General features: G+C 45.9%; 3 protein-coding genes across 4 annotated transcripts; 1 reads left to right on the top strand and 2 right to left on the bottom strand.

Moving 5' to 3' along the window:
• Positions 1-3,903: 3,903 nt before the first annotated feature.
• Positions 3,904-6,352, bottom strand: mmachc (metabolism of cobalamin associated C). The gene is made up of 5 exons (XM_056415583.1): positions 6,082-6,352; positions 5,401-5,598; positions 5,158-5,310; positions 4,906-5,082; positions 3,904-4,822 (listed from the first exon to the last, which is right to left on the bottom strand). Exons 1-5 carry the CDS (start codon positions 6,169-6,171, stop codon positions 4,664-4,666), a joined length of 777 nt encoding a protein of 258 aa, XP_056271558.1. The 5' UTR covers positions 6,172-6,352; the 3' UTR covers positions 3,904-4,663.
• Positions 6,353-6,357: 5 nt separating this feature from the next.
• Positions 6,358-14,041, top strand: LOC130194480 (fas-binding factor 1 homolog). The gene is made up of 11 exons (XM_056415557.1): positions 6,358-6,461; positions 7,967-8,044; positions 8,373-8,415; positions 8,560-8,711; positions 8,782-8,863; positions 9,172-9,288; positions 9,395-9,471; positions 9,564-9,643; positions 9,717-9,805; positions 10,062-10,196; positions 12,270-14,041. Exons 1-11 carry the CDS (start codon positions 6,375-6,377, stop codon positions 12,434-12,436), a joined length of 1,107 nt encoding a protein of 368 aa, XP_056271532.1. The 5' UTR covers positions 6,358-6,374; the 3' UTR covers positions 12,437-14,041.
• A 1,853-nt stretch (positions 14,042-15,894) lies between these two features.
• Positions 15,895-24,598, bottom strand: LOC130194473 (mucin-2-like). Of its 2 annotated transcripts, XM_056415545.1 has the most exons (6): positions 24,316-24,598; positions 20,359-20,741; positions 20,142-20,313; positions 19,030-19,566; positions 17,982-18,139; positions 15,895-17,255 (listed from the first exon to the last, which is right to left on the bottom strand). In XM_056415545.1, exons 1-6 carry the CDS (start codon positions 24,380-24,382, stop codon positions 17,211-17,213), a joined length of 1,362 nt encoding a protein of 453 aa, XP_056271520.1. In that variant the 5' UTR covers positions 24,383-24,598; the 3' UTR covers positions 15,895-17,210. The 2 variants fall into 2 exon arrangements, with proteins under 2 accessions (XP_056271520.1, XP_056271519.1); XM_056415544.1 differs by having other exon boundaries at positions 20,142-20,741.
• Positions 24,599-26,683: the final 2,085 nt, after the last annotated feature.

Here is a 26,683-nt window from a genome sequence, read left to right as displayed (position 1 = left end):
AATGCATGCGGCGGCTAATAACTCCGCTCAGGGCACCGTGAGAGCTTTTTACCGCGAGCCGTGCGAGGGGGCGGAGCTAATCTGAAGCGGCGTGAAGCATTTTATTCACTTTCAACAATCAGCCAGGCCTCGTATTTTATTTATTTATGTATACTATCTTTTCATGTTGATTCGGTGCTGCTTTTATTATTAAGTCAAATCTACTTTCGATTGGCGGATGCAACCAAACTCGTTGCACCAGCTGGGGGAATTGAAAGTTTTATTCAACTATTTTTGTCTACGTGGTAATACTAAAAACACCTGTAGTTCCCCTTTAAAGGTGCACCGTGTAAATTATCAACAGAACGTGCGATGAGGTTGCAGAATATGTTGAAGAAATATATCGAATTTTATAGCAAATATATATATGTAATATAATATTTATGACTCTTAGGCCTTTCAAAATACTAAACCAAGACAATGACCAAATCATACATTTCTTTTTATCTAATATTTCCACTACAGCTGCAGCTCATCGGCTCTCTAATTTCAGCGTGACAGAGCAACCCGACTGTGTCCATTTCATTTCACACCGTTCTCAGGGGAATGAAGCTAATCCAGAACGGCTGTCCCCTACATCATGTAACTCAGAGACACTGACTAGCAAGAGACTCAAGATCACCACAGAGAAGTGTATTACTACAAAGAGACAGAACATGACTACAAAGAGACACAAAACAACGACAAAGAGACACAAAACAACTACAAAGAGACTCAAAACAACTACAAAGAGACTCAAAACAACTACAAAGAGAATCAAAACAACTACAAAGAGACTCAAAACAACTACAAAGAGACACAAAGCAACTACAAAGAGAATCAAAACAACTACCCATTTGCCTCTCCATTGCCCCCCCCCCCCCCATTGATCTACTCATTGGCCTCTGCAACCACAGCCAATCACCGCTTGGCTGCCAGGGGGTGGATTCTGAGGCTTAATTATGCTAATCCAGAAAACTGACGGTTTTATTTAAAAAAAATTAGAGAAAGAGAGACATTCAGAGACATTCAGAGAGAGAGAGAGAGAGAGAGAGAGGAAGTTCTTTCTCTCCTGTAGATCTACATCTCTGCGTCACAATGCTCCTCACTTTTAAATACTACAACAGCAACATTTAATATTAAAGTCTGAATATGACGAGATCCTCTGGCTGCCCCCCCCCCCCCCCCCCCCCCCCCACACACACACACTCATGTTCCTCCTCTGTTGCAGGTGTGCTGCTGGCCTTTCCCCTCTCTTCTTGTTAGCCGATGTCTGTGGGCGGATAACAACGCTCCACTGATCCACAACTCATCGCAACACAACAAACACGTGCACGACATTTATTTGACTGTGCGTCACGGTGAACGTGAGCAGCAGAAACTGTTCTCTGAGCAGGAATGTTGGTCGACATATCAGATCAATAATTCAGCATGAGGAAAACACTGGTGGGAGGTGTGTGTGTGTGTGGGGGGGGGGGGGGGGTCTTAACTCGTCCACAAGCAAAGGCTTTTCAAGCGGTGGACGAGTTCACTGCTCAATGCAGCGTTGTTCTAAAACCACAAGATATTAAGAGTCTGAATGTAATGGGAGGAAAAACAGTTATTAGTTATTACAGTTATTAGAGTTATTACAGTTATTAGTTATTACAGTTATTACAGTTATTAGTTATTACAGTTATTAGAATTATTACAGTTATTAGTTATTACAGTTATTACAGTTATTAGTTATTACAGTTATTAGTTATTACAGTTATTACAGTTATTAGTTATTACAGTTATTAATTATTAGTTATTACAGTTATTAGTTATTACAGTTATTACAGTTATTAGAGTAATTAGTTATTAGTTATTAGTTATTAGTTTTTAGTTATTACAGTTATCAGTTATTACAGTTATTACAGTTGTTAGAGTTATTAGTTATTAGAGTTATTAGTTATTACAGTTATTACAGTTATTAGAGATATTAGAGTAATTACAGTTATTAGTTATTACAGTTATTAGAGTTATTGCAGTTATTAGTTATTACAGTTATTACACTTATTAGAGTTATTACAGTTATTACAGTTATTAGAGTTATTGCAGTTATTAGTTATCACAGTTATTAAACTTATTAGAGTTATTACAGTTATTACAGTTATTAGAGAAATTAGAGTTATTACAGTTATTAGTTATTACAGTTATTACAGCTATTACATGTATTATAGTTATTACACTTATTACAGTGTTTGTCTGTGTGTGTGTGTGTGTGTGTGTGTGTGTGTGTGTGTGTGTTTGTGTATCTGTGTGTTACCCTCCGTGTGAAACAGCCTCTGCAGTCCTGCAGAGAGCTCGGCAGTGCAGCTCCCTCGCACTGTGTTGAGGATGCTAAACCGAGGGAGGAGGGGAGGGGGGGAGAGGGGGGGGGTCCCCCTCCTTCACCCCTCTCGCCCTCTGTGTGTCTCATTGCCTAAATGTTCCACTCCCACGCACAACAGTGGATGCCAGGTTTACAGCTGTCGGAGTCATCAGAGGACAACAGAGACCCGGAAACCTTCTGAGGGTTTTGGGGCCGATCCCTCCTCGTTCCCAGAGGCGCGAGCAAAAGAGAGACGGCGAAGAGAGGGGAACAAACCCAAAGTTCCCTGATCCCGTCTCCTTCTTGTTCTCTCGTGTTGTGCCAAGTGCGTTCCCCTGCGGTAAAAGGCCTGGAAGATGGAGCCTCCGTCCGACACCGGCATCCCGAAATGGGACAAAGCTGCTTCCTGGACTGTTGAGCTGCGTCACAAACTTAGATGGAAACTGAGAACTAACAATGACAGTTCATTTGGGACGTGACTTGTGAGCTCGCGGTGGCAGTTATCTGCAGAGTTAACTGACTTCAAGGCGAGAGGAGAGGGAGAGAGAGAGAGGTGGAGCAACAAAAGAGGGCTATAGGGGAGAGATCGAGTATCTGAGGGGGCATAATTAAGTCCACGGTCTGCCTCTCTGCAGGCCTGCAGCATACTGCTCTAAAAATGCTGATTCAGTACACAGATAGACAGAGTAGCACAGGGAGGGAGACGGGGGCGCAGTAAGAAAAGAGAGGGGGAGAGAGAGGGGGAGAGAGAGAGAGATGGGGTGTTTCAATAAAGAGGCAGCTCAGTGGGACCAAATGTCCCAGATGAGAAACGCAAAGTTTAACCGGTGAGGGCCGGAGGAGTGAGAATATAAAAGCTGCTTTAAAAGGAAGTAAAACTCAGAATGAGAGCCACCCAGCAGCGGAGGAGGCTGGTGGGTGTACTCTGTCATTCGGTGGGAGGCTTTCTGCAGTGTGTGTGTGTGTGTGGGGGGGGTCGACTTTATTGAGCGTTGAACATCTGCAGATGTTTCAGAGAGAAAGAGCTGCGGTGCGAAACCTCACTGCGTTTTATCTGGATAACAGCGACCTCTAGCGGTGGGACGGGAGACTACAGCTGCTGCACTGACTGCTGCAGAGCCGCTGATGGAGACAGTGGCCGACTGTAGAAGAGGAAGAGGAGGAAGAGGAAGGAGAAGAAGATAAGTTGCCGTATGCACAAAGTGGGCTGTGCTCACACATTTAATGATGTAAATGTGAATATTGTAAATAATGAAACAGAAGCTACGGCGTGAGTAATGTCTTAAAGTGTCGCATCAGCAAAACTATGCAGCGTTACATTTTTCATAAAATTGTGTCAACGTTGTGAATATTTCTTTGTCAATTACGACACGGTCATGAATGAATGAATTCAGGATTTCGACGGAAACAGCTGCATTTTAATGAGTCTTATCCACGAAGACTCTGTTACGCTGACGCAGAGACTGCAGGATTAAATTAACTCAAATAGAGGCAAGGGTAATCTCAAAAAGTAAAAATCGTTAATTAAAGTGAAAGGTTTTTTTTGTAAATGGAGTTTGGGATATATCTTTATTTAACTCCATGAATAAGAAATTACGACCATCAGCCATAAAAAATATAAAAGTAAAAGTGCATGTATGAACCCCTCTGCTAAGAGACTCATAAGATATATAGGAAATTACATGTGAATAAAGAAAACACAAGGATATCTATATAAATAAATATATACTCAATATATACTTCTTTTTTTATGACAAGTTTTCTGGCATCTTATGTTTAAATATTTAAAAATGCAGCAATATCTAAAGGAAACTGTTGGTGAATTTAGGAGAAATCTATAGATGCAAATAGACTAAGTAGTTAAATAAACTCTTTATTGTATATTTTTTATGTTTTATTTCAACAAGTCTTACCCAAAAAATGTTTTCGAAGCAAAAAAAAGAAAAGAAAACGGGCACAAAATCTCAAAATTGATCAGTGAATTAAATAAAAACAAATTAAATCAGGAATGCATTTCTTTGTATTCCTCTTTGCGGTCATGCACCAGCACACAAAGATCCAAAATTTAAAGGCAGTCTGGGAGTTTTTTTAATGAATCCTCTTGTGTTGATAGTGTCAAATGACACAAAGTCCAAAGAGTGTTTCTGTGTGACACGAGCAGCAAGGACACCAGGTGCATTCCTCTAAATAATGCGGTCCCGACACTCACAAGGTGCATGCGAGGGCATCCCGTATCGACCTTCATTCCCACCGACGCTCGCCGTCGGACGGGAGAGGACGTGCGATGCTTCTTCTTCGGCGCAGCCGGGATCAGCCGTGTCCGTACGCCGCCGCCCGCTCGCCTTCTCTGGGCGCGAAGCCCCACGTCTTGAGCAGAGCGACCCGCTTGGAGGGCGGAGTGGAGAAGTAGTCCTTCTGCCTCTCAGAGTAGATCTGCACCGGAGTCACAACGTCTCTGTAGCTCCAGTCCTGAGCACACAAAGTGCCTCTCTGGTTAATTATTCAATTAGAAGATTGTCGTGTGTGTCTCGGGTATTATTGAGGTTCTGTACCCGCCAGTGGAAGTTGAACGCCTCCAGCAGCTCTATCCTTCCCTCCCTGGAGGGCACGCAGTCGGGAGGATCGGGCTGCGGCGTCTCCGCGCCCGGCGTCACGCCCCCGAACACCAACAGCGCCCTGATGGCGAACCAGCCGCCGAACCTCGGGTGCACACACACTCCGAACATCTTCTGCAGGGGTGAGGAGATGATGATTGAAAACCTATATATATATCACACGTTGTTCTTTAAACCAATCGGCATTACCTTCCCAGCCCAGGGTTGCTCTGTGACGTCAGACTGTTGGTAGTAGAACGCCGCTCCGGACACGTGAGCCGCGGTCTGCGCCACAAACTTTGGCTTCCTGCTGGGCAGCATCTCGTAGTCGTACCTCACGTCCACCTCCTGTCCGGGGAAACACTGCAGGGCGGGGTAGAAGGAAAGTGCACATGTAATCCTATCCCATTTAGCAACTGATGTGCATTATTTTTTCACGACGTCACCGCTCACCTGGGAGACGGCGGAGGACACGCAGTGTTTGACGCACTGGTCGATGGGGTCGGACAGCCCCTCGTAGCCCCTCTCCTCCACGAAGGGCAGGAAGGCCTGCTCGAACATGGCGGGAGTGCTGAGCACCAGCAGGGCCAGGGTGTCATCGGGGTGATCCAGGCGCAGGGTGGGAGGCAGCATGGAGTTATACCAACCCACCTGTGGGACAGAGAGTCAAGGGAGGCACAGCATGGCCACTTTATTAGACCTGAACCATCTAGTTCAATTCAACTCAACGTATCGGTCTTAAAGTATACTTTTATATGGTTATTTAATTGCAGTGTCATATAGGTGTAATTTCAATAGTGTGATTATTAGTGAGGTCATAGTTCGTGGTGGTGTTGTGCACTATATTAAGGTGTCTCTATTATTATGACCACCCTCAAACTACAACTTCAGCAATAAAACAGGTCATTAAATTAACACATTTCCGACAACGCCAACAAAAACGGATCATAATAAACTTGATTGAATAGATTATACAATGTGTTCCTCTTAAAGTGGCCACTGAGTGTGTGTACTCTGTCTGTAGGCTACTGATGTCATGTGAAGGTCGGTGGATGTATTATGGGATATGTCCAGACGTTTAAGCCTTTCTTGTTGTCAAGGCAACACATTGGTAATAAATTAGTGCCACAATACCTTCAGAGGGTAGATTTCAAATCCAACTTTTGATAAATGGTCTTTTAACAGTCCTGTAATACCTTCCACATTGGCAGTGGAAGCCGCCATTTTTACGCGGCAACACAACGCGTTGCATTGTGGGATGTGGTGTTCTTTTGACTCATGGACGTCAGAAATAACTCTGGCCTCTTGCCTTTTCTCACCGCAATACTTTCTCCCGACGAACACGAACGACTTCAATATAATATACGACACAACGTGTTTTGGAGAAATTCTGCCGAAGCCAGTCGTCACTATCAACTACATTTCCCATGAGACCCCGCGCGGCGACGTCATACGCAATCACGTCGCCGCTGTTGTGGGCTGCTGGATTTAAAAGTGGAGTCGCAAGATTTTCTGTGAGTAGCCTGATGATTAGCCAGCTAACATAAACCTGTGTCGTTGTCGTAAAAAAATGTATTATGTTTTCAGCGACAGTTGGTGTGTTATGTATTTAACAGAAGATTACATTATGTGTTGAAGAAAATAATTACTTTGCCAACGTAGACGGCAATGGTACGTTACGATCGCTGAAAAGAATAGTCACCGTAAAGCTGCTGCTATTTACAATTATTTTACGACAAAGACACTGGTTAAACGTTTGTTACTCCCCCTTTACGTTAGCTGTATGTGTTTTAGTGTGTGTTTTGCCATAATGTATCTGCTCTGCCGAAGTGTCCTTGAGCATGGTCACGCATTGGTCCGAAATCTGGTCCTGGAAGCTCAGGAGATACTGGTCCCGTCCTGGTCCCTAGTTGTCTTCCCATTAGACGCCGAAGTTAGCTTCCTTCCTGCATGCTATTTAAAAAAAAATTGTAATAGATAAAGGAGAACTCATCCTGTTTTTAGACTATGTATTGGACCAGATCCAGATTTTAAAATAATAATAAAAAAGACCTAGACGCGTCTCACAGACCAGAGACATTCTTGATCAAAATACATACAAATAAGAAATAAGACAGACATAACTGTTTTTTTTCCTCACATCTAGACCACTTTGGACCTGATCTGTAAATGAACCCTAATGTACCTGGACTAATTTATCCCAGGGAAGCCAAAACACACTTTTAGATTTATGAAACCTTTATTGTATTTGTGAAAAGGGTTTGAAGGGGACATGTTGATTATTTTGCACACATCTAGAACACATTGGACCAGGTCCATATCAAAAGACCATATTACTAGATCTGGACTATGTTTACCCAAAGAAGCCTGAGACAAAAATTGTCAGTCTTGTGTGAAAATTCAACAACAAAAATACGTTTTTTTTCTGTTTCAAACCCCACGACAAGGTTCAGTGTGGACTGGTGGGTCCAGAACTAGATTATAACGGAGAAAACCAGTTTCAGATGTATAAAATCCTATTATTATATTGCAAACAATTTAGATTTTATTGGTTTTTGAACCAGCATTGAACCAGATCTAAAACCATTATAACTAGTTTTAAAGAAACCTGGACTAGATTTTCACAGAAAAGCCGGAAGCTCTTAAGAACAAATTTGTGGACATGCAAAACCTTTTAATGAAGCTTAATAGGGAGCTTTCACTGCTCCCCCCCCCCCCCCCCCTGCACATCCAGGCCACGCTAAACCAGGTCTAGCTCAAAAACCACTACACCTACTTCATTATCATTCTGGCACCTCGGACACATTCATCTGAGTAGCTACACACATGCAAATATCCAGGCGTGCTGTCATGTAAAACCTCCACAAAGTGTCAGATCTCCCCTTTATAAACATGTCTAACGTTACTGTGTCGCTGTCTCACGCTGGTTTTTTTTCACAACACTGTCTCGTGTGATGTTTTTAATTTTTAATTTTGCACTCAAAGGATCAAGAGTTAAAGACACGCATCTCTTTTTCAGTTCAACGGCGTCATGAACTGGGACAACCAGCTGAGCTCCATCCTGTCGGTGGCAGAAGGCAGCGTTGCGAAGATGAGGGTGAGTAGATTCAAAGGGCCTTCGTCTTGTGTCTTAGTCTCGCTGAAGATAACAGCAATTCATTGTGTGTGTTTGTCTGTGTGTGTGTGTGTGTGTGTGTGTGTCTGTGTGTGTGTGTGTTCTTAAAGGAGCCTTCACCCTGCTCTTGCTTGTTGGTTGTGAACTGTCATAACTGGAGCTGCCTGTAGGGGGCAGTAAAGCCCCACTACATATTTTTTTAACGGGGTAATTTATTCCTCTAGATTTAAATATGCAGTGGTGATAGTGAGAGTTTGGAAACTCTCGACAGTTCTGAAAGTATTTTATAATTTTTTTTATGTGTCCACAGGAGAGACTGACCTCACCAGGAAAATTCTCCAAAGGAGGAGAAGGTGGGTGACCTCTAGTGGAAACGACCTATTTCTGTGTGTGTGTGAGAAACTTCTTTCCTCGCGGTGAAGCGTGGATAACGACAGGAGTGCCAGCGGTTTGTTTGACCTCATTTACCCCCCCCCCCCGTGCCTCTTCCTCCCCAGATTTGTTTCCAACGAGGGAGAGGGTTCCTCCCGCTCTTCCTCCGCGAGCCCCCCTCCTCCTCCTCCGACAGCCCTCCTCTTCCCCCCTCGGCTCCCCCGTCCAGTGGGCCGACCTGGCCGCCGTCCAGTCACAACTCCAGATACAGAGCCAGGTGTGTGTGTGTGTGTGTGTGAGGTTTAAGAGTCGCCGTCGCTGACGGGATCCCGGTGTGTGTTTTCAAGGCGATCGAGTCGCTCGCCCTCCAACTCCGTGACGTGGGGAGAGAGAGGCAGTCTCAACAAGGCCTCATCCAGACGCTACAAGGTAACACCGGCTGCACCGCGACCGCCTGCCGGAGGTCACACGGGGTCACGGAACACAGCCACACCTGAATACCTCCCATCGACACACACACACACACACTACCGGGACACGTGTTGAAAATGATGCAGCGTCTCACCACGAAGGAATCATTCTGACGTCATTGTTGACGCATAAATCAGATGACAAATTGGTCGTCAAATTCAAATTTCATTCGACGCAGAATTTGTTCAACAACACATCCCTTCCTCGCCGTCACCTCTCTTTCTCTCTCTCTCTCTCTCTCTCTCTCTCTCTCTCTCCTTCTCCAGAGGAGGTTCACCGGCTCAGGGAGCGGGAGAGAGAATCGAGGAGGGGGCAAAGTCCGGGAGCGGAGGTGAAGATGGAGCACCTGCGGAGGGAGGTGGACCAACTGAAGGCGCAGCTGAGTGAGTCACGCGTCACGGCAGCGGCACGCGGGCCCGATTCCCGGCGCCCGGACCAGCGCGGTCTCGTTCACGGCTCTCTTTCTCCTTTTTTGCTTTTTTCCGACAGGGCGACAGGGGGAAGACGCGACCCTCCAGCAGTCAGAGACCCGGGAGTCCAGGAGACGCTACGAACACAGCTGCAAGGTACACACACACACACACACACATACACACACGCACACACGCACCTTCTTCCTTCGGGTGCTTCACCTCTTCCTCTCGTGTGCTCTGTCCAGACACTGGAGGAGCTGACGGACAGCTGCAGGGAGACCACCTCTCAGTATTCTCTCACAAAGCGAGAGGTCCGCCAGATCAGGTGTGTGAGAGTGTGTGTGTGTGTGTGTGTGTCTTTCTGTGAAGTCACTTTTTAAATGAACTCTCTACAACAGAACCACTGTGTCGGATCTGAAGGACGAGGTGAGGAGACTCTTCCTCAAAGAGCGCCAGCCATCACCGTTGTTGTCGGCGCACACATCAGGCATGTCTCCTCTCATTGTCTAGCCCTCACACACACACACACACACACACACACACACACCATTATACACTATCTAAGGGGAGACACGAGAGGGGAATATGCTAAAAAAAAGTGTAACGAATAGATATCGTCATGCAGCTTCCTCAGCTGAGTACTTAAACATAGCCTCAAATACTTCAAATTGATCAGTGTGTGAAAAACCACATTAATGTTTCATATTATAAACCCTTCCACCACGTCTCGCTCCGGGCTTCAGGGGCGTCGGCTGCCAGCCACAGCAGAGGGGTCAGAGTTGAGGAGGCGGAGTCCGACTCTGAAGACTTCAGCCCGACCCCGAGCCTGGCGGAGGTCAGCTCGGATGACCTGTCATGGCTGGACGACAAAGACCCCGGTGAGGACGAACGGCGTCTGAATGAAGTAACAAACCAACGTCGCGTGTTTCCATCGTGTAATCCTCATGAGCCTCATGTGCTCCAACCCAGAGAGAATGAGACCGGGGGGGGGTTAGGGTTAGGGTGAACCAGCCGGACGCGCTCCGATGGCGGTTTACAGCAAGACGGGACGTGTTGTTTCCCCTCCCGCCCCTCCCCCACACATCTGGCTCAGCCCGCGGTCTGATTCATCCCAGAAGATCTGACTCAGCACTCAGTCAGTTAAAGGAATAGATTTACATGGTGGCGAATGTACCCGTCTCACATGTGTGCTGGACGCTCACGGGGATGACAGGAAGTCACTATATTGATATATTCATACATTTATTGACATTTACATATATTTATTTATATTTAAATGTATATTTATTTATATTTACAATCAATTATAGTGACATGTATATATTTATTTATGTGTACATTTACATATGTATATTTATTTCCATATATTTATTTATATTTACATTTTCATATATGAATATTTATTTACATTTATATATTTTGATTTACGTTTATATATTCGTATTTACATTTACATTTATTTGTATGTATTTATACGTATTTATTGACATATACATATCTTTATTTACATTTATATATATTTATTTATATGCACATTTACATATGTATTTACATTTATATTAATGTATTTATACATATTTATTTACATTTATTTATCAATTTACCTTTATATTTATTTACATTTATATATATTTATTTGTACATTTATATATATATTTACATTCATACATTTCTATTCACATATATATTTATAGACTTCTAGACGTAGCGAGCCGTTTCCAGGCTTCACGCTCAGCTGGTGGCCGCTTCCTGGAGTGGAATCGATCTTCTCCTCTCGGTCGAAAGGAGAGAAAGTGCTTCAGCTTATATTTCAAGTCATTCTTTTAAATATATATATATATATATATATGTAGAAATATAAATATATTACAGGACTGTCTCAGAAAATTAGAATATTGTGATGAAGTTCTTTATTTTCTGTAATGCAATTAAAAAAACAAAAATGTCATGCATTCTGGATTCATTACAAATCAACTGAAATATTGCAAGCCTTTTATTCTGATTTATTGCTGATTATGGCTTACAGCTTAAGAAAACTCAAATATCCTATCTCTAAATATTAGAATATCATGAAAAAGTATACTAGTAGGGTATTAAACAAATCACTTGAATTGTCTAATTAACTCGAAACACCTGCAAGGGTTTCCTGAGCCTTGACAAACACTCAGCTGTTATAAATCTTTTTTTTTACTTGGTCTGAGGAAATATTAAAATTTTATGAGATAGGATTTTAGAGTTTTCTTAAGCTCTAAGCCATAATCAGCAATATTAAAAAAAATAAAAGGCTTGCAATATTCCAGTTGATTTGTAATGAATCCAGAATGCATGACATTTTTGTTTTTTTAATTGCATTACAGAAAATAAAGAACTTTATCACAATATTCTAATTTTCTGAGACAGTCCTGTATATATAAAGAAAAAGAAAGAAACTCAGTCACACGTGTGCATGTTGGTGTTCTTCCAAAGCTTTTATTCCCTCTCCAACCCTTTCTGTGAAACCAGTCAGTTCTTGGTAGGTGTGTGTGTGTGTGTGCGCGCGTGTGTGTGTGCGCGTGTGTGTGTGTGTGCGTGCGCTGCTCACCCTTGAGATTTACCGTCGCAGAAGGTTGATGTTCCCGGAAGAGATTACTATCTTTCCTCTAAATGTTTCCCAGAGTGATTTGGAGCCATGAAGCCCAGCTAATTCGCCGATAGTTTCCACGCACACACACACACACACACACACACACACACACACACACACACACACACACACACACACACACACACACACACACCTACCTGTTTCATAGTTATGGGCAGACAGTTGAATGTTTTCCAGCCTAATCCCAGGAGAAGCACTCAGTCACTTTCTCTCTCTCTCTCACACTCACCCACTCACACACCCACTCTCACACACACACACACACACACACACTAACTGCTCCCTCTCTGCTCTTCCTCACTTCCAGCTCCTCATCAGAAGCCTCGAGTGCGTCTGAGCGTTCAGTCCAGACGGAGCGACTTCGCCGGTCCGGGATCAGACCTGGAGGAGGGCGACGATGACGAAGGTGACGATCGCCTTGATGAAGATGTCAGCCCAGATCTAGGATCCGACCTAAGTCTTGATGACCTCTGACCTTTCCTCGTCACGACTGTTTTGGACTTTGGACTCGGGAAGGATTCTCCCGACAGAAGATTATTCCTTCAGGCTTCTTCGTGTTGTCGCTCTTTTATTGTGAAAAGCCCAAACTCTAAAAATAGAATCAGCCCGGATAACACTAACGAGCATACGGCTTATTTCCTCTGTGGTCTCGAGAGAAAGGGAAACCAAGCGGCCGACTTCACATGGCAACCGAGGCACAAACGAGTAATTAAGTCAGCCTGCTTAGTGATGTGACTGTTTCTTAAAGGGACAGTAACGTGAAGCGGGGTTGCGACTGTTTCTTAAAGGGACAGTAACGTGAAGCGGGGTTGTGACTTTCTTAAAGGGATTGTAATGAGAAGCAGGGTTGTGACTGTTTCTTAAAGGGACAGTAACGTGAAGTGGGGTTGTGACTTTCTTAAAGGGACAGTAACGAGAAGCGGGGTTGTGACTGTTTCTTAAAGGGACCGTAACGTGAAGTGGGGTTGTGACTTTCTTAAAGGGACAGTAACGAGAAGCGGGGTTGTGACTTTCTTAAAGGGACTGTAACGTGAAGCGGGGTTGTGACATTCTTAAAGGGACAGTAACGAGAAGCGGGGTTGTGACTTTCTTAAAGGGACAGTAACGAGAAGCGGGGTTGTGACTTTCTTAAAGAGACAGTAACGAGAAGCATTACTACAGTAGCCGGGGAGGGAGGCAGCAGAGAAAAGTGTTCTTTAGAAACATAAACATATTAATATAGGTGGAAGAGGACGCTCTCTTCACCGCCATGGACAAAAACATCAGTTTAGCTGCTTCCTGTTTGTCTTAAAGAGAGAAATGATAATGGCTCAAGACCCCCGTCTGACATGAAAATATACTAAAATACAACGTTCACATAAACAGAGATAGATGTTTGTTTTTCCAGGTGTCTAAAATAGGTCCGTCCCCCCCCCCCCCCTCATCCACAGCAGGAAATGCCTCTCATGCTGGTGCATCCTCTACCTTCAGCAGAGTTCCCGCCATTAGGGGGAACTTTCTTTTGTTGTGGCGGGGAACTCTCCGCTGCTATTTTTAAACGGTTTATTCACGAGGAACCCAGAAGGACCCGACAGGCCGCGCAGGTGCGAGACCGAGCCGGTTGGATTTCTTTTCACATGTTTTGAATGGCGCGTTTGTAAAGGAAACAACGGCGCGGCCCCCGGTGGGAGCGCGGGCCGCTCGAGGGGCCCGCCAATCCTCTAATTTATTTATTTAAATAATAGCTGTCTCCACACGCTCAGACTGGTTGGAGGCAGCTGTCGGAGCAGAAGCTCCTTTGCGGGGAACTCTTCAATCAGAACCGTCACGGCGCCACGTGGACTTTTACATCTTTAAATCATCACTTTTTTGTATTTATTTTCTCTCTGGTTGAAGCGTCGCCCGCGAAATCTTTAAAAGAAAGAAGATCAGTTGCCGCCGAGTGAATGTGACGCCCTCCGCGCCCACGTTTCGAGCCACTGGAAATAAATTCGGGGTCCTGCCCGAGCGGCGTGCACAGCAGCTCTGTGATTGGCCGGACCACAAGGGTTCGGTTTCAAGGGTTTCAAGGAGTTAAAAATAAACTCTTTCATGGTTCCAGATAGTTTTTATGTTGTTTTTTTTAGGTCTGCGGGACTTTCATCTCTGGCCACGACGACCACAGTGGGCTTATGTTGGAATAGCCCCCCACACACACACACACACACACACAAGTTGACCACCGGTGCATTAATGACTCGCCCCGTGTAACCGTTGAGTTATTGAAGAAAACGTTAATCTCTCACGGTCACCGGGGGGAATCCAAAAATGGTGAAAAGTCAGGATGAGTTGAAGTAAATAGTCACACACACACACACACATCAGGCTTTTTAAAGGATTTTAGCAAGACGGACAATTTGTTTTTCAATGCGTGGGAAACGAGAGCTCTTAAGAAATTAAAAAAGGAAAGAGTTAGCAACCAAATGAAATAAATAAACATAAATGGTTTCAATTAAATAGTTCATCCACAGGGTGCGTAAAGAGGCCGTAAAGTAGTCCGTCAATATGAGACGGGAGTTAGCGGGTAATAAAATACTTTTATTTATTTATTTACTCATTCATCCAGACTTTGCTCTCTCTCCCTCTCTCTCTCTCTCTCTCCCTCTCTCTCTCTTGTTGTTTCTCCTTCCTCCTCATGGCGTCTCTGAATGAATCCATTAGTTGTCGAAACGGAGTGATGTCACCTCGCGACGCCACGGCTGTGCTGGTCGGGCGTCGGAGGAGCAGAGTGATGGAGGCTGAATGCACTCGACCTCCATTACGCTGCTCCTCTGGACCTCGGGCATCCAACCCAGGAGAAATGGGATGGAGGAGGGGGGGGGGGGGGTGCTTGGCGGTTTGATTCCTGGTAATGCAGCAGAAGTTAAACAAATCCATCGCCATTACCCCCCGACACCACCAACCCTCCACTGCCAGGTCTTTATATTTATATAAATACACACAAATACACACACACACACACATAGAACTCAGTTAAAAGTCCTTTTTTAATGTGGTCATGTCTGACATGAGTCACACAGGCTGTTAAATAACCCCCCCAGACCCACATTGAGGACCCCAGACCCACTTTGAGGACCCCAGACTCACTTTGAGGACCCCAGACCCACTTTGAGGACCCCAGACCCACATTGAGGACCCCCCCAGACCCCGGTGCAGAGCTGTCCAGTGGGCCGTGGTGATGACGCAGACGTCTCATTGGTCGACGAGAGGCGAGGTCGAGCGGCACCGAGCGGTCCGCGAGCGCACCGTGTAAACAAACGCTCGCCTTGTCTGTGATGAAGAAGAGGCTCATTCATTTGTTGTTGTTGTTGTTGATGAATCGGACCCGTCTGCTGCTGTTTTAATTGCATTCTGCAAACTGAAAGCCTGCAAGAAGATTACGTTTTGTCTCCAGCAATAAACGTCTGTGTAAAAGATGAAAAGTGTAACTCTTTAAAAAACACGTTCAACATTGAACCTTCATCATGTAGATTATGTGAAGAGGAGGAGGAGGAGGAGGAAGAGCACATGCGTTTCTATTTTGTAGACCAATATTGGCCGAAACATTTATTTTATCTTTTTAAACGTTGTATTGGGATGAAAACTGTCGCCTGATCATTTATATAACTATTGTGTTTCCGGAAGAAATATGTTGCAATGACAATTTCTATTGGGGAAATAATAATAATAATAATAATAATACATTTATTTTATAATTGCTACAATGTAGCACAATAGTTTATAAATGTAGCAAACTAATTGTTTAGTTACTAAAGAAAATCATATTTGTTTCTTTTTGTCTCTTCTCTGTTGTGTGTTTTATATTTATTTGTTATACATTTCATGTCTTATTGTCACATGTGTTGTGTGTATTTTTTGTTGTTGCCATTATTAAATAAATAAATAAAAATAACTCTAATAATTGAGACCTTGAGGATGATTTCAAAATACCTTTAATCACAGAACACCAACCGTCCATGAACCTCAACGCATCAGGAACACTCACAGAACATTACTTAAACTCTTAAACGCAGAAATATCAAGAGTATAATTTAGAGCTGGACTTTCAGACGGGGACAACAGGAAGTGATGAAGTATCTCTCCCTCCTCTTCCTCCAGTCGAGACTTGTGTCATCGAGGAACGAGCTCTGGAGATGTTTTTAGGAACGTTTAACGGGGATTCACTCGCTCTCCATCTGGACTCGTTCATGGCACAAAGATGAAATATTATATATATATATATATTTATATTATTAAGTGTCATCTCCTCGGCGCTCGTCCTGGACATTATATTCTAATCAATGAGATCCTGTCGGTCCGTGTAATGTCTTCCATTCGACGAGGATGACGAGCTGTCTGTGAGGCAATCATCAGTAGTATATGAGAGAGAGAGAGAGAGAGAGAGAGAGACACTGGGAATGACTGGGAAAGCTGAAAGTTAGTTTGAATATAAATAGAGTTTGCAATGAAGAGCTGTTCCAACACTGTAAGGCACTCTTTCATGGACACAAGACTCCAGGAAGAAGAAAAAAATGACAACAAAACACACACTGCACATATCAAAATCAGGTCAAAAGCCAGCAGGACCTTCAAAACAAAATATGGAGAAAGAAAAATGGGGAAATAATGAAATCTCCCCTGCCACGCCTCCACACACCCACACACACTCACACACACCTTCAAACATCCACACACTCACACACACACACTTTCAAACACACCCACACACTCCCACACACACACCTGCAAACACACCTGCAAACACACCCACACACACACCTGCAAACACACTCACTGCTATGCTTCTTCTTTTTCTTTTTTTCTTATCTCTCACACGAAAACATTTTTTTTCCAATCCTGAAAAAAAAATAAAGTGCAACTTTTTTTTTACACTATAATTATTCTTATTCTGAATCATATTTCTTTTCTCTTGGCTTCTTAACACTGAATTCGACCCTCGGGCGTCCAGGTGTGAACCGCCTTTTTCTTTCAACACATTATTATTACGCAACTCCAACCACCCAAATATGGGCGTGTCATGTGACGCTGTTCAACGCGGGGCTTCTTCTCTGTGGATCGACGCTCGGCTCAAAGCGACGTCTTCGGTGTCTCTTGTCGTGTCTTTTTTTCTCCTACGTGTCGAGGGGTCTGGAGGAGGTCGCTCACGCCTACCCAGCATGCACCGTGTTTTTCGGGGTGCAGGTGTAAGGAAAGGAGGAGGGGTTGAACAAGGAGGGTGTCCGGGCCTCCGTCAGTAGCTGTACATGGACAAGGGCGTGTCCTCCATCATGTCGTCCTGCAGCACAGGACACGGAATAACACCAGTAATTATACACGTGAATGTAGTATAGGTATTATATTTATGCTTTCTAACTCTTTAAAAGGGTTATAAGTTGTAATTGATGGTTAATAAATCATATATACTGTTTCATAGGGATAGTTTAGATGTGTTGAAGTACAGAAGATACAGTATGAGTTAAAGGTAAATAATCTGACTGTGGATGAGCACCTCGTGGACTTATAAAATATATATATATATATATATTTTACAAATATATATATATATATATTTTACAAGTGCACGAGCATATCCCTTTAAGTCTGCACGTTTAATAAATGCAAATACATAATACTACAGCAAAGATAAGTTGTAACCGTATATATATACACTGTAAACACACATATATACACACACATATACACACATACTTACACATATATACATATATTTATACATATATATATATATACATATACACACACATATACACACATGTATACATATATACACACATACACACACATATACACACACGTACACACACATATACACACAGGATGCACTGGGGGAGGGCTCCCTCTCCCAGGATGCACTGGGGGGAGGGCTCCCTCTCCCAGGATGCACTGGGGGGATGGCTCCCTCTCCCAGGATGCACTGGGGGGAGGGCTCCCTCTCCCAGGATGCACTGGGGGGAGGGCTCCCTCTCCCAGGATGCACTGCTTCGAGGCGACCGCCGCTCACCATGGGGAGGTCCTGCAGCCGGCGGAACTCCGGCCGGTTGTCTCTCTGCCGCAGCTTGATGAAGAGGAGCAGAGTGATGATGACGGCGGTGATGATAAAGGCCGACACCAGGCCGGCCAGCAGGGGGTCCAACGTGGGCGGGTCGTGGACCATCGTCGCTGCAAACAAGAGGGGGGGAGAAACACAGATGGAGAGACTCGAAAAGAAAGATGGAGGACTTGTTTCGAGCTGCGAGGCTAAAAATAGACGCGGGACACGAGTGTCAAACACGGAGCGGTGACGCCAAGCTTCCCCGAGCGGGAGTCATTTATTTAGTGGAGGAGGGGGGAGGAATCTTTAGTTTATTCTGTGTGCGTCTGTTTAATCTCTTGTATATTCCTGTGAGCGCCGTGTCTCCGCCGCCGTGTTCCCGGACGTGGATGTTTCCATGGAAGGATATTTTGTAAACGTAGCTGTTTTTTTTCTTCTTCTTTTCTTTTTTTTTTTAAACGTATCATACCCTCTGGTTGAAAGAAGTCACAACAACCACAGAGCAGCCGACGCTCCCCCGGCTCCTCCGGGCTTCATGGAAAGAGGCGCGAGGGGCGCCAGGCGAGCGGCGGCCTAATAAAAAAAAACACGGCGAGCGAGCCAGAGAGAGAGAGAGAGAGAGCTCTGCATTTGAACTGCCTCCAGGAGTCGGCTGGTGGGGAGAAACGAGGAGGCGAGGAGGGGAGGAGGCGAGGAAGGGAGGAGGGGAGGAGGGGAGGAGGCGAGGAAGGGAGGAGGGGAGGAGGGGTGTCCTCCGCTTCGTGACGACATCGTGGTAAAAGAAAGAAAACGTCGAGACCAAAAAAAAAAGAGGAGTGAAAACAGAGCATTCTTGAGGCCTCGAGTCCCATGACTGCGTCTGTCTCTCCCCCCACCGAACAGAGAGATAATTGTGGAGTGCTTGGTGGTGACGGTGAAGATGTAGACGCCTGGGGGGGGGGGGCATGTGTGGAGGCTTGTGCTGGAGAACAGAGACACAGCGCGCCTTTGTCGAGGACGCCGACGCAGAAGAACTTACGGTCGTCGCCGACGTTGAGCTGGGACGGGTTGTCGGCGCGGGGCTTGGCCTGGGCGGAGGGGCTGCTCTGAGGGCCGAGGGTGGTGGTGGTGGTGGTGGTGGTGGTGGCGGGCCCCGGCTGGGCGGAGGTGGACCCGGGAGGAGAGGAGCCGGCGCCGGACGTCGAGCGGCCGATGGCGGTGGCGGTGGTTTCGGCTCTTGCCGGCTCAGCTGTTTGGACGGCGGGGGATGGGAGGGTGGTGTTGAGAGCGGGCTCGTCTGACGGTGTCACGGGGTCGGGCAGCGCCGCCGCGGGATGGGTGGTGGTGGCGGCGGTCGGTGTGCCCGCCGCGGTGGTGGCGGTGGTGGCGGTGTGAGTCGTGTGGGTGGGGCCAGGGGTGGCGGCGGCGGTGTTAATGGCGGTGATGGTGTTAATGGTGGTGGTGGTGGGGGTGGGGGTTGTGTGGCTGTGGCTGTGGGAGGTCGGGGGAGGAGGAGCCAGAGGCCGGGACGTCTCGTGCTCGCCGTCGGCCTCCGCGGGAGAGACAACGTCCGTATCTGCACCAAGAGAAAGAAAACACGGCGGTTTTAATTGGCACACGTGACCTCGTTGAGTTATGTCCAGTAACCTGCTGTCTGAGGCCACCTTGACCTTTGACCTTTCGAGCACAGAGAACTCCGAGGAGCCGACGTCGACTCGGTAGAAAAAGTTCCAACCTTCAGATCTCACGCGCGACAGATAAACGGAGGCGTCTCGCCTGTGAATATGTTCGGGAGTGAAACGTGTGAACCGGAGAGTGTTTGTGAGAGAGTGGGGGAGGGGAGGGGGGGTGTATTACACTTCTACCTCTCTCACCCCCGTGTGAGAAGTCACACAGCATTTGATCACTCCTCGACACCCCGCCGGCTCGTCTCTCGGCTCCCGTCCCCCGGCTCTCAGCTCTCCTCTTTTCTTTTCTAAAGTTCTCTCTGTTATTTTAAATAAATAAATCTGGAGGGAAAGTTCCTCGTTTGTGAAACGTTGTCGACAAGATAAGGACTTAAAGATCGAGCCTCTCGGCGGCCCCCCGTCACCGACACACCGAGACCACGTCGTGTTTCCTACATTTAGAAACGGGCTGTTGCATGGGTACCTGTCTTCAGCTCGGGGTCCTCGGGGGCCTCGGGGGCGGCTTCTCCTTCTGCCGCGGCGTTGCCGCTCGGACCGTCGGAGCCACCCGGCGACGGTGCGGCGGCATCGTGAGTGGTGAGCTCCAGGCTGGACCCGACCTCGGGGGTCTCTGGAGCCACGGGGGCTTCAGGGACCTCAGGGGCCACGGGGGCTTCAGGGAACTCGGGGGCTTCAGGGACCTCAGGGGCCACGGGGGCTTCAGGTACCTCGGGGGCCACGGGGGCTTCAGGTACCTTGGGGGCTTCAGGTACCTTGGGGGCTTCAGGGACCTCGGGGGCCACGGGGGCTTCAGGTACCTCGGGGGCTTCAGGGACCTCGGGGGCCACGGGGGCTTCAGGTACCTCGGGGGCTTCAGGGGCCTCGGGGGCTTCAGGGACCTCGGGGGCCACGGGGGCTTCAGGGACCTCGGGGGCTTCAGGTACCTCGGGGGCTTCAGGGACCTCTGGGGCCACGGGGGCTTCAGGGACCTTGGGGGCCACGGGGGCTTCAGGGACCTCGGGGGCCAGGAGGGCCTCGTTTTCAGAAGCGGAGGAGGAGGAGGAGGCAGCAGCTCGGACGTCATCTGTTGAGGAGAGAGTCACATTGAGAGAATCATCGGCCTCAGAGTCATTAACGGCTTATTGGCTCGTCACACACACACACACACACACACACACACACACACACACACAACCCCATGTCAGTCAGCACAGGACACCTTTTGGATAAAGTTTATCCCGAGAAAGTTATGGGCCCCTGCATGTTCTGATAAATAGCTCCTGCACAGTCACATGACTCCATCAGAGGCCCCACGACAGGAAGTCAACGTGTCAGAGCGGCTTCATTTTCTTTTGCGTCAGGAGCTAAAGGATGCGTCCATTTTGGATTTTTTATTATTTTTTAAATGAAGCTCCTCCTTCACGTGCTTCTCGTTGCCTCTCCTGTCACGACGCCAAACCGCCATCAAAGGCCCCAAAAAGAAAAGCAGCACTCGAACGCACCGCGAAGACGAGAGCCAGCGGCCGACTGGCGGCTACGTTCCTCGCCTGCGAGAAGGGGAGTACCTCTCCCAACCAGCAGGTGGCAGTGTTCTGTGTTGGTCACCGGAATAAAGGCGGGAAACCAGCAGACGCCATTGTTACGATAAAAACGTGAAACATGGCGGTCGTTTGCCGACCCGCCGACAAACTAGAAGCTCAACGACGACCGGTCCGGCGCGTGAGGCCCCTTAAGACCCCTCCGGGGACCGGGGGCCGCGGGTTGGGAACCTCTCAACGGTCACACAGAAACACATGTGAGTGGTTTTTTTTTCCGCGAGAAATGAAGTTGCACTCGAACACACCGCAGAAACCAGCTGATGACGTTGTTCCAAAAGGAAGACCGTCGTCGCTCTCTTGGTCCCCACACACACACACACACGCAGACACACACACACACACACGCAGACACACACACACACACACACACACACACCTGTTGATGAAAACCAGAGCACCGCTGTAACGTAATGTCATTACCGCTCACTAACACACAGCCATGATGCCTTTCATTACCTCCGTAATCACTCACTCGGCTCATCAGCCCACACAGAGAGAGAGAGAGGGAGAGAGAGAGGGAGAGAGAGAGGGAGAGAGAGAGAGAGAGAGAGAGAGAGGAGAGAGAGAGGGAGAGAGAGAGAGAGAGGAGAGAGAGAGAGAGAGGAGAGAGAGACAGAGAGAGAGGGGAGAGAGACAGAGAGAGAGAGAGACAGGAGAGAGAGAGAGAGAGAGAGAGAGAGAGAGAGAGAGAGAGGAGAGAGAGAGAGAGAGAGAGGAGAGAGAGAGAGAGAGAGGGAGAGAGAGAGAGAGAGAGAGAGGGAGAGAGAGAGGGAGAGAGAGAGAGAGAGAGAGAGAGAGAGAGAGAGAGAGGGAGAGAGGAGAGAGGGAGAGGGAGAGAGAGAGGGAGAGAGAGAGGGAGAGAGAGGAGAGAGAGAGAGAGAGAGAGGGAGAGAGAGAGGGAGAGAGAGAGGGAGAGAGAGAGAGGGGGAGAGGGAGAGAGAGAGAGAGAGGGAGAGAGAGACCCGTTTGAACTCTTAACTGATACACAAACAGACATAAATAGACGAAGGCGCTGCCCGGCTGCAGAATACTGGCCTTGTTCCCTCACTTGACCTCCATGCGCAGGTCAAAATGCTGGAGTAGCACGTTGTGTGTGTGTGTGTGTGTGTGTAGAGTAGGTTCATAAAGAGAAGCAGTGTTTCGCACCGCTGCACTCTCCTTCTCACCGGATGCTTCAGGCTCCCGCTTCACCCGCTACTGTAAAGTCCCAAAGAACCGGAGTGTGTGTATGAACCTGAAGGCATCGTTACACCCCCTTTCTATTTGGAATTTCACTGTTATTTCTATTCGATTTTGGTTGTTTTTGTGTGTTTATTTTCATATTTACTTACAGGTAAAGCCCAGCTGTCATTCCCCTCAGCGCACTCAAAGTAATGATATCATTAATTGTAATAAAAATCTCTTATTTCACATGTTTAGTCCGGACGGGGCCTCCGGGCTCTCGGCTCCTGCAGAGTCCTCGGCCTCATTGTGCCTCACCAGAGTCTTTAATTCACTGCACTTAGTGGGCGGCTTCCTGATGTTGTTCATTGTGTCACAGCTACACGACCGTGTGAAAGAACGTTAATTATACCTGTAACCATATGCAGTGAAGATAACTTTATTTTGGGGTCTTTCAACACGGATAAAGGACGTGTTACTAAAAAGGTGCAGTCGTTAGGTCGTATAATCATTCAAACTTGAACAAAAAGAGACGATAAATAACCGAGCGTTCACGTTCGAATGTATTATGTATTTTATTGCATCGGTCATAAGGGGTACTTTTTGGTTTCTGATGTTTTTTGTAATATATATTTTTTAAATTGTTAAGATATAAACATGTCTCGAAATATCCTGGGCAAAATAATTTGAGGTATTATCCTGATAATCATCCAAATATGCTTAAAACTCAAAGAATATTGTTTTAGTGCATCAAGTCGGACAAAAGTGAAATATAAACCATAAAACAGTATTAAATACGGTTATGTTTGATCATAAAGTCCACTTGCATGAGTCATACATTAATACATATAAATAACATTATATGGTTATTCCAATAGATTTCAATCAGGCTCTATTTTCTCCTTCATGATCGACAGTCACTCATATTCACGATTATATGTGTTCAATTATTATTTTTTATCAACCATAATGAACACATTGCAGTTACATAACTAGAAGAGTATATAAAGAGAGTAATTGGTTATAAACACCAGGACATGTTAAACCAAAAAAAAGAAGAAGATTTGTTTCTTTTTAACGTGTTTTCTGTTGTTGCTGCTGCTGGGAAATACATTACGGACAGAAATAGAAGATTTAAATTGCATTTAAAGGTTGTTGTTGTTGTTTTTAAAATCACATCCTGTATGGTGTGTGTGTGTGTGTGTGTGTGTGTGTGTGTGTGCCATGTACATGCAGCTCCACACACACACCGTGAAGTGTGGTGGCTCTGCTTTGACATCTGCACATACGGAGGTGTCATATCTCTCCCCCCTTAAGGACAATACATGTCAATAGTCTCCCTTTTTGTTTAATTAAATCACTGGAGGGTGAGGGGGGGGGGGGTTGAAAGCAGGTAGAGAGAGAGAGAGAGAGAGAGAGAGAGAGAGCGGAAGTTGGGTAAGAGTTCAATACAGGGTGTGTGTGGGAGAGGAGTGCACATATGTAATGCAAGCAGAAGGAGGAAGAGGAGGAGGGGGAGGGAGGAAGTGATGTGACAGATAAAGCGTGAGACTGTGAAAACAAATAGAAGAAGGGGAAGAAGAAGAAGAAGAAGAAGAAGAAGAAGCTGTGAACAAAGTGACTTGATCTCACAGAGGGTTTGGAAGAAACACACAAACACACACAGATACACACAGTTCACGCTTTTCTTTATGGTGTAACAAACTTCAGACTGTCAGATTAAATCTCTGCTCAAAAACACACCTGGAGGCAGGTGAGATCGTGTATGTGTGTGTGTGTGTGTGTGTGTGTGTGTGTGTGTGTGTGTGTGTGTGTGTGTGTGTGTGTGTGTGTGTGTGTGTGTGTGTGTGTGTGTGTGTGTGTGTGTGTGTTTGTTTAAAGCAGTGTTCCAGCTCCTACCGTCAGCAGCGGCTCCGCCGTGAGCCAGCAGCAGCGCGCAGAGCGACAGCCACACTCTGGGCTCCATCGTCGGTCCGCCGGGCAACACGGGAGAGAAACACCGGGACCGAGACACCGGGACCGAGACACCGGGAGAGAAACACCGGGACCGAGACACCGGGACCGAGGCTCCGAGGGACGGCTTCACAAATCCCAGGAAGGCTGGAGGCTCTGACTGTACCAGCCACTGCAGACGGCAGCTCGGTGTGTGTGTGTGTGAGTGTGTGAGTGGCTGGAGAGACTGAAGGAGGAGTGTGTGCGCCCCCCATCCCTCTCCCTCCCTCCCCCCTCCCCATCCCTCTCTCTCTCTCTCTCTCTCTCTCTCTCTCTCTCTCTCTCTCTCTCTCTCTCTTTGCCACGTGTTCCCTGTTCAAAATAGTTAGTGAGAGCCACTGACTGTGTGCCACCTACCCGCACGGTGATAGAAGAGCATGCATAAAACAACACAGGCTTATTATGGGATGCACAAAACACAAAAACAACTATGTATACGTGTAAATAATATTATTATTACTAGTATTCATGTTGTTGTTTTTTAAGTGTATATAGCTTTAACCATGTTTATTGTATTTGTCCATGCTGTTTATTTATACCTGGTGTTTTGTGTCTTTAATTTAATGTAATTATCTATTATATATATATATATATATATATATATATATATATAATGATTTTCATGGTTTCCTTTGCGGCAATCAAAAAGGCAGTCTACTGTGAAGGAAACCATGATGATTATATTTTAAATTTGAATGATTTTTATAAGCATCAGAAATTAGTCATGACTCATGAGTATAAAGCCAGTATTATATATACATATGTGTGTGTGTGTGTGTTTGTATGTGTGTGTGTGTGTGTGTATCATCTAAGGACAATGAGTTCTGAATTAAATTATGTATGTTGTTAAATGTGCAGGATTACAGCAGCAAAGGGCTAAAGTGCACACCAGACATGTCTTGGCGTTATGCTTTATGAAGAAATTAATTAGTAAATTATTATTCATAAAGTTAAAGTATATACTCTCAGGTATGTGATTTGATCCGGAAGGTTAAACTAACTGTGTCATCATCACTTTTGTTTTTGCATGACTGGCGCTTTCTGCAAGTCGTCTTCCTGTCGTGTGATGCCTCACTTTGACCACGAGGGGGCAGTGTTGCGCTATAGATGATTTTACCATGAGAAGAAAAATATACGCATTATATAAAATGGCAATAATATAATAATAATAATATCCATCCATCCATCCATTATCAATACCGCTTATCCTCATTAGGGTCGCGGGGGCGCTGGAGCCGATCCCAGCTGACATAGGGCGAAGGCAGGGCACACCCTGGACAGGCCGCCAGTCCATCGAGGGCACATATAGAGACATACAACCATTCACTCTCACATTCACACCTATGGGCAATTTAGAGATCAATTAACCTGCAGCATGTCTTTGGACTGTGGGAGGAAGCCGGAGAACCCGGAGGGAACCCACGCTGCCACGGGGAGAACATGCAAACTCCACACAGAAGGACCGCCTCGACCGGGAATTGAACCCACGGCCCTCTTGCTGTGAGGCGACAGTGCTAGCCACTACACCACCGTGCAGCCCAATAATAATATAAATATATATATTATTATTATTATTATTATTATGATGTATATATATATATATATATATATATATATATATATATATATATATATATATATATAGCCTTTGTGTATTCGCCATATATTCACTATATAATTGGGGGGTGTGGGGTGTATTAATTATGAAATATGCTCAGGTGAATCTTAAGATATTTTTTTTCATGAATGAACGTTCACTGCACTCCTCCTGTGGGTTTACACGTTAACCAGCAACAGTGAACACAACAGGTCTGTTACACAGGAGGTAGTCCACGTCACTGACGCACATGTTAAATATAAACCAGTGTGTTGCTGCTGCTGCTATTGAACACATCTGGTCATCTGAGTGTCCCTCCGTCACTTGTCTTTTGCCTCTGTGAGCCAACCTGACGTCACCTACCGCTTATGTAGTCTGAATATCTGAATATCCATCAGAAACTGAACATACAGTCAATCAGTGTCTGACTGAAGATCGCCATTGAATCCTTCCGTAAGGGTGAGGCATTCACATTTGAGTATATAATGTCAGTTATTTTTGGTTGCATGTATTATATATGTTTTCAGGTAATGAATTACATTTATTTTCCGTTGGAAAAAAAAATAATATAAAACAATGTGTGCGAGGAGGAAATGCCGCATTCAAATGTTGTTTCATAAATATGAAACTATCAGAGAGAGAGTCGGACAATTTGACGAAACGAAACCGAAACACAAG

Source organism: Pseudoliparis swirei, chromosome 5 (genome assembly GCF_029220125.1).
Source record: "Pseudoliparis swirei isolate HS2019 ecotype Mariana Trench chromosome 5, NWPU_hadal_v1, whole genome shotgun sequence".
Classification (NCBI taxonomy): domain Eukaryota; kingdom Metazoa; phylum Chordata; class Actinopteri; order Perciformes; family Liparidae; genus Pseudoliparis; species Pseudoliparis swirei.
Note: the sequence above shows the minus strand (reverse complement) of the source record. Positions and strands in the feature narration are given on the sequence as shown.

What these genes read in the sequence shown, in the direction of transcription:
- LOC130194480 (XM_056415557.1), top strand. Translation starts at nt 6,375, where the DNA reads ATGAGACCCCGCGCGGCGACGTCATACGCAATCACGTCGCCGCTGTTG. An exon ending in GCTACGAACACAGCTGCAAG is followed by an intron (nt 9,472 to 9,563) that starts GTACACACACAC and finishes TGCTCTGTCCAG; the next exon opens with ACACTGGAGGAGCTGACGGA. An exon ending in CGAGAGGTCCGCCAGATCAG is followed by an intron (nt 9,644 to 9,716) that starts GTGTGTGAGAGT and finishes TCTCTACAACAG; the next exon opens with AACCACTGTGTCGGATCTGA.
- mmachc (XM_056415583.1), bottom strand. Translation starts at nt 6,171, where the DNA reads ATGGCGGCTTCCACTGCCAATGTGGAAGGTATTACAGGACTGTTAAAA. An exon ending in TGTCCTCCGCCGTCTCCCAG is followed by an intron (nt 5,311 to 5,400) that starts GTGAGCGGTGAC and finishes CCCGCCCTGCAG; the next exon opens with TGTTTCCCCGGACAGGAGGT. An exon ending in CGTTCAACTTCCACTGGCGG is followed by an intron (nt 4,823 to 4,905) that starts GTACAGAACCTC and finishes TTGTGTGCTCAG; the next exon opens with GACTGGAGCTACAGAGACGT.
- LOC130194473 (XM_056415544.1), bottom strand. Translation starts at nt 24,382, where the DNA reads ATGGAGCCCAGAGTGTGGCTGTCGCTCTGCGCGCTGCTGCTGGCTCAC. An exon ending in GGACCCCGAGCTGAAGACAG is followed by an intron (nt 19,567 to 20,141) that starts GTACCCATGCAA and finishes CTCTTGGTGCAG; the next exon opens with ATACGGACGTTGTCTCTCCC. An exon ending in GCTCAACGTCGGCGACGACC is followed by an intron (nt 18,140 to 19,029) that starts GTAAGTTCTTCT and finishes TCTTGTTTGCAG; the next exon opens with CGACGATGGTCCACGACCCG.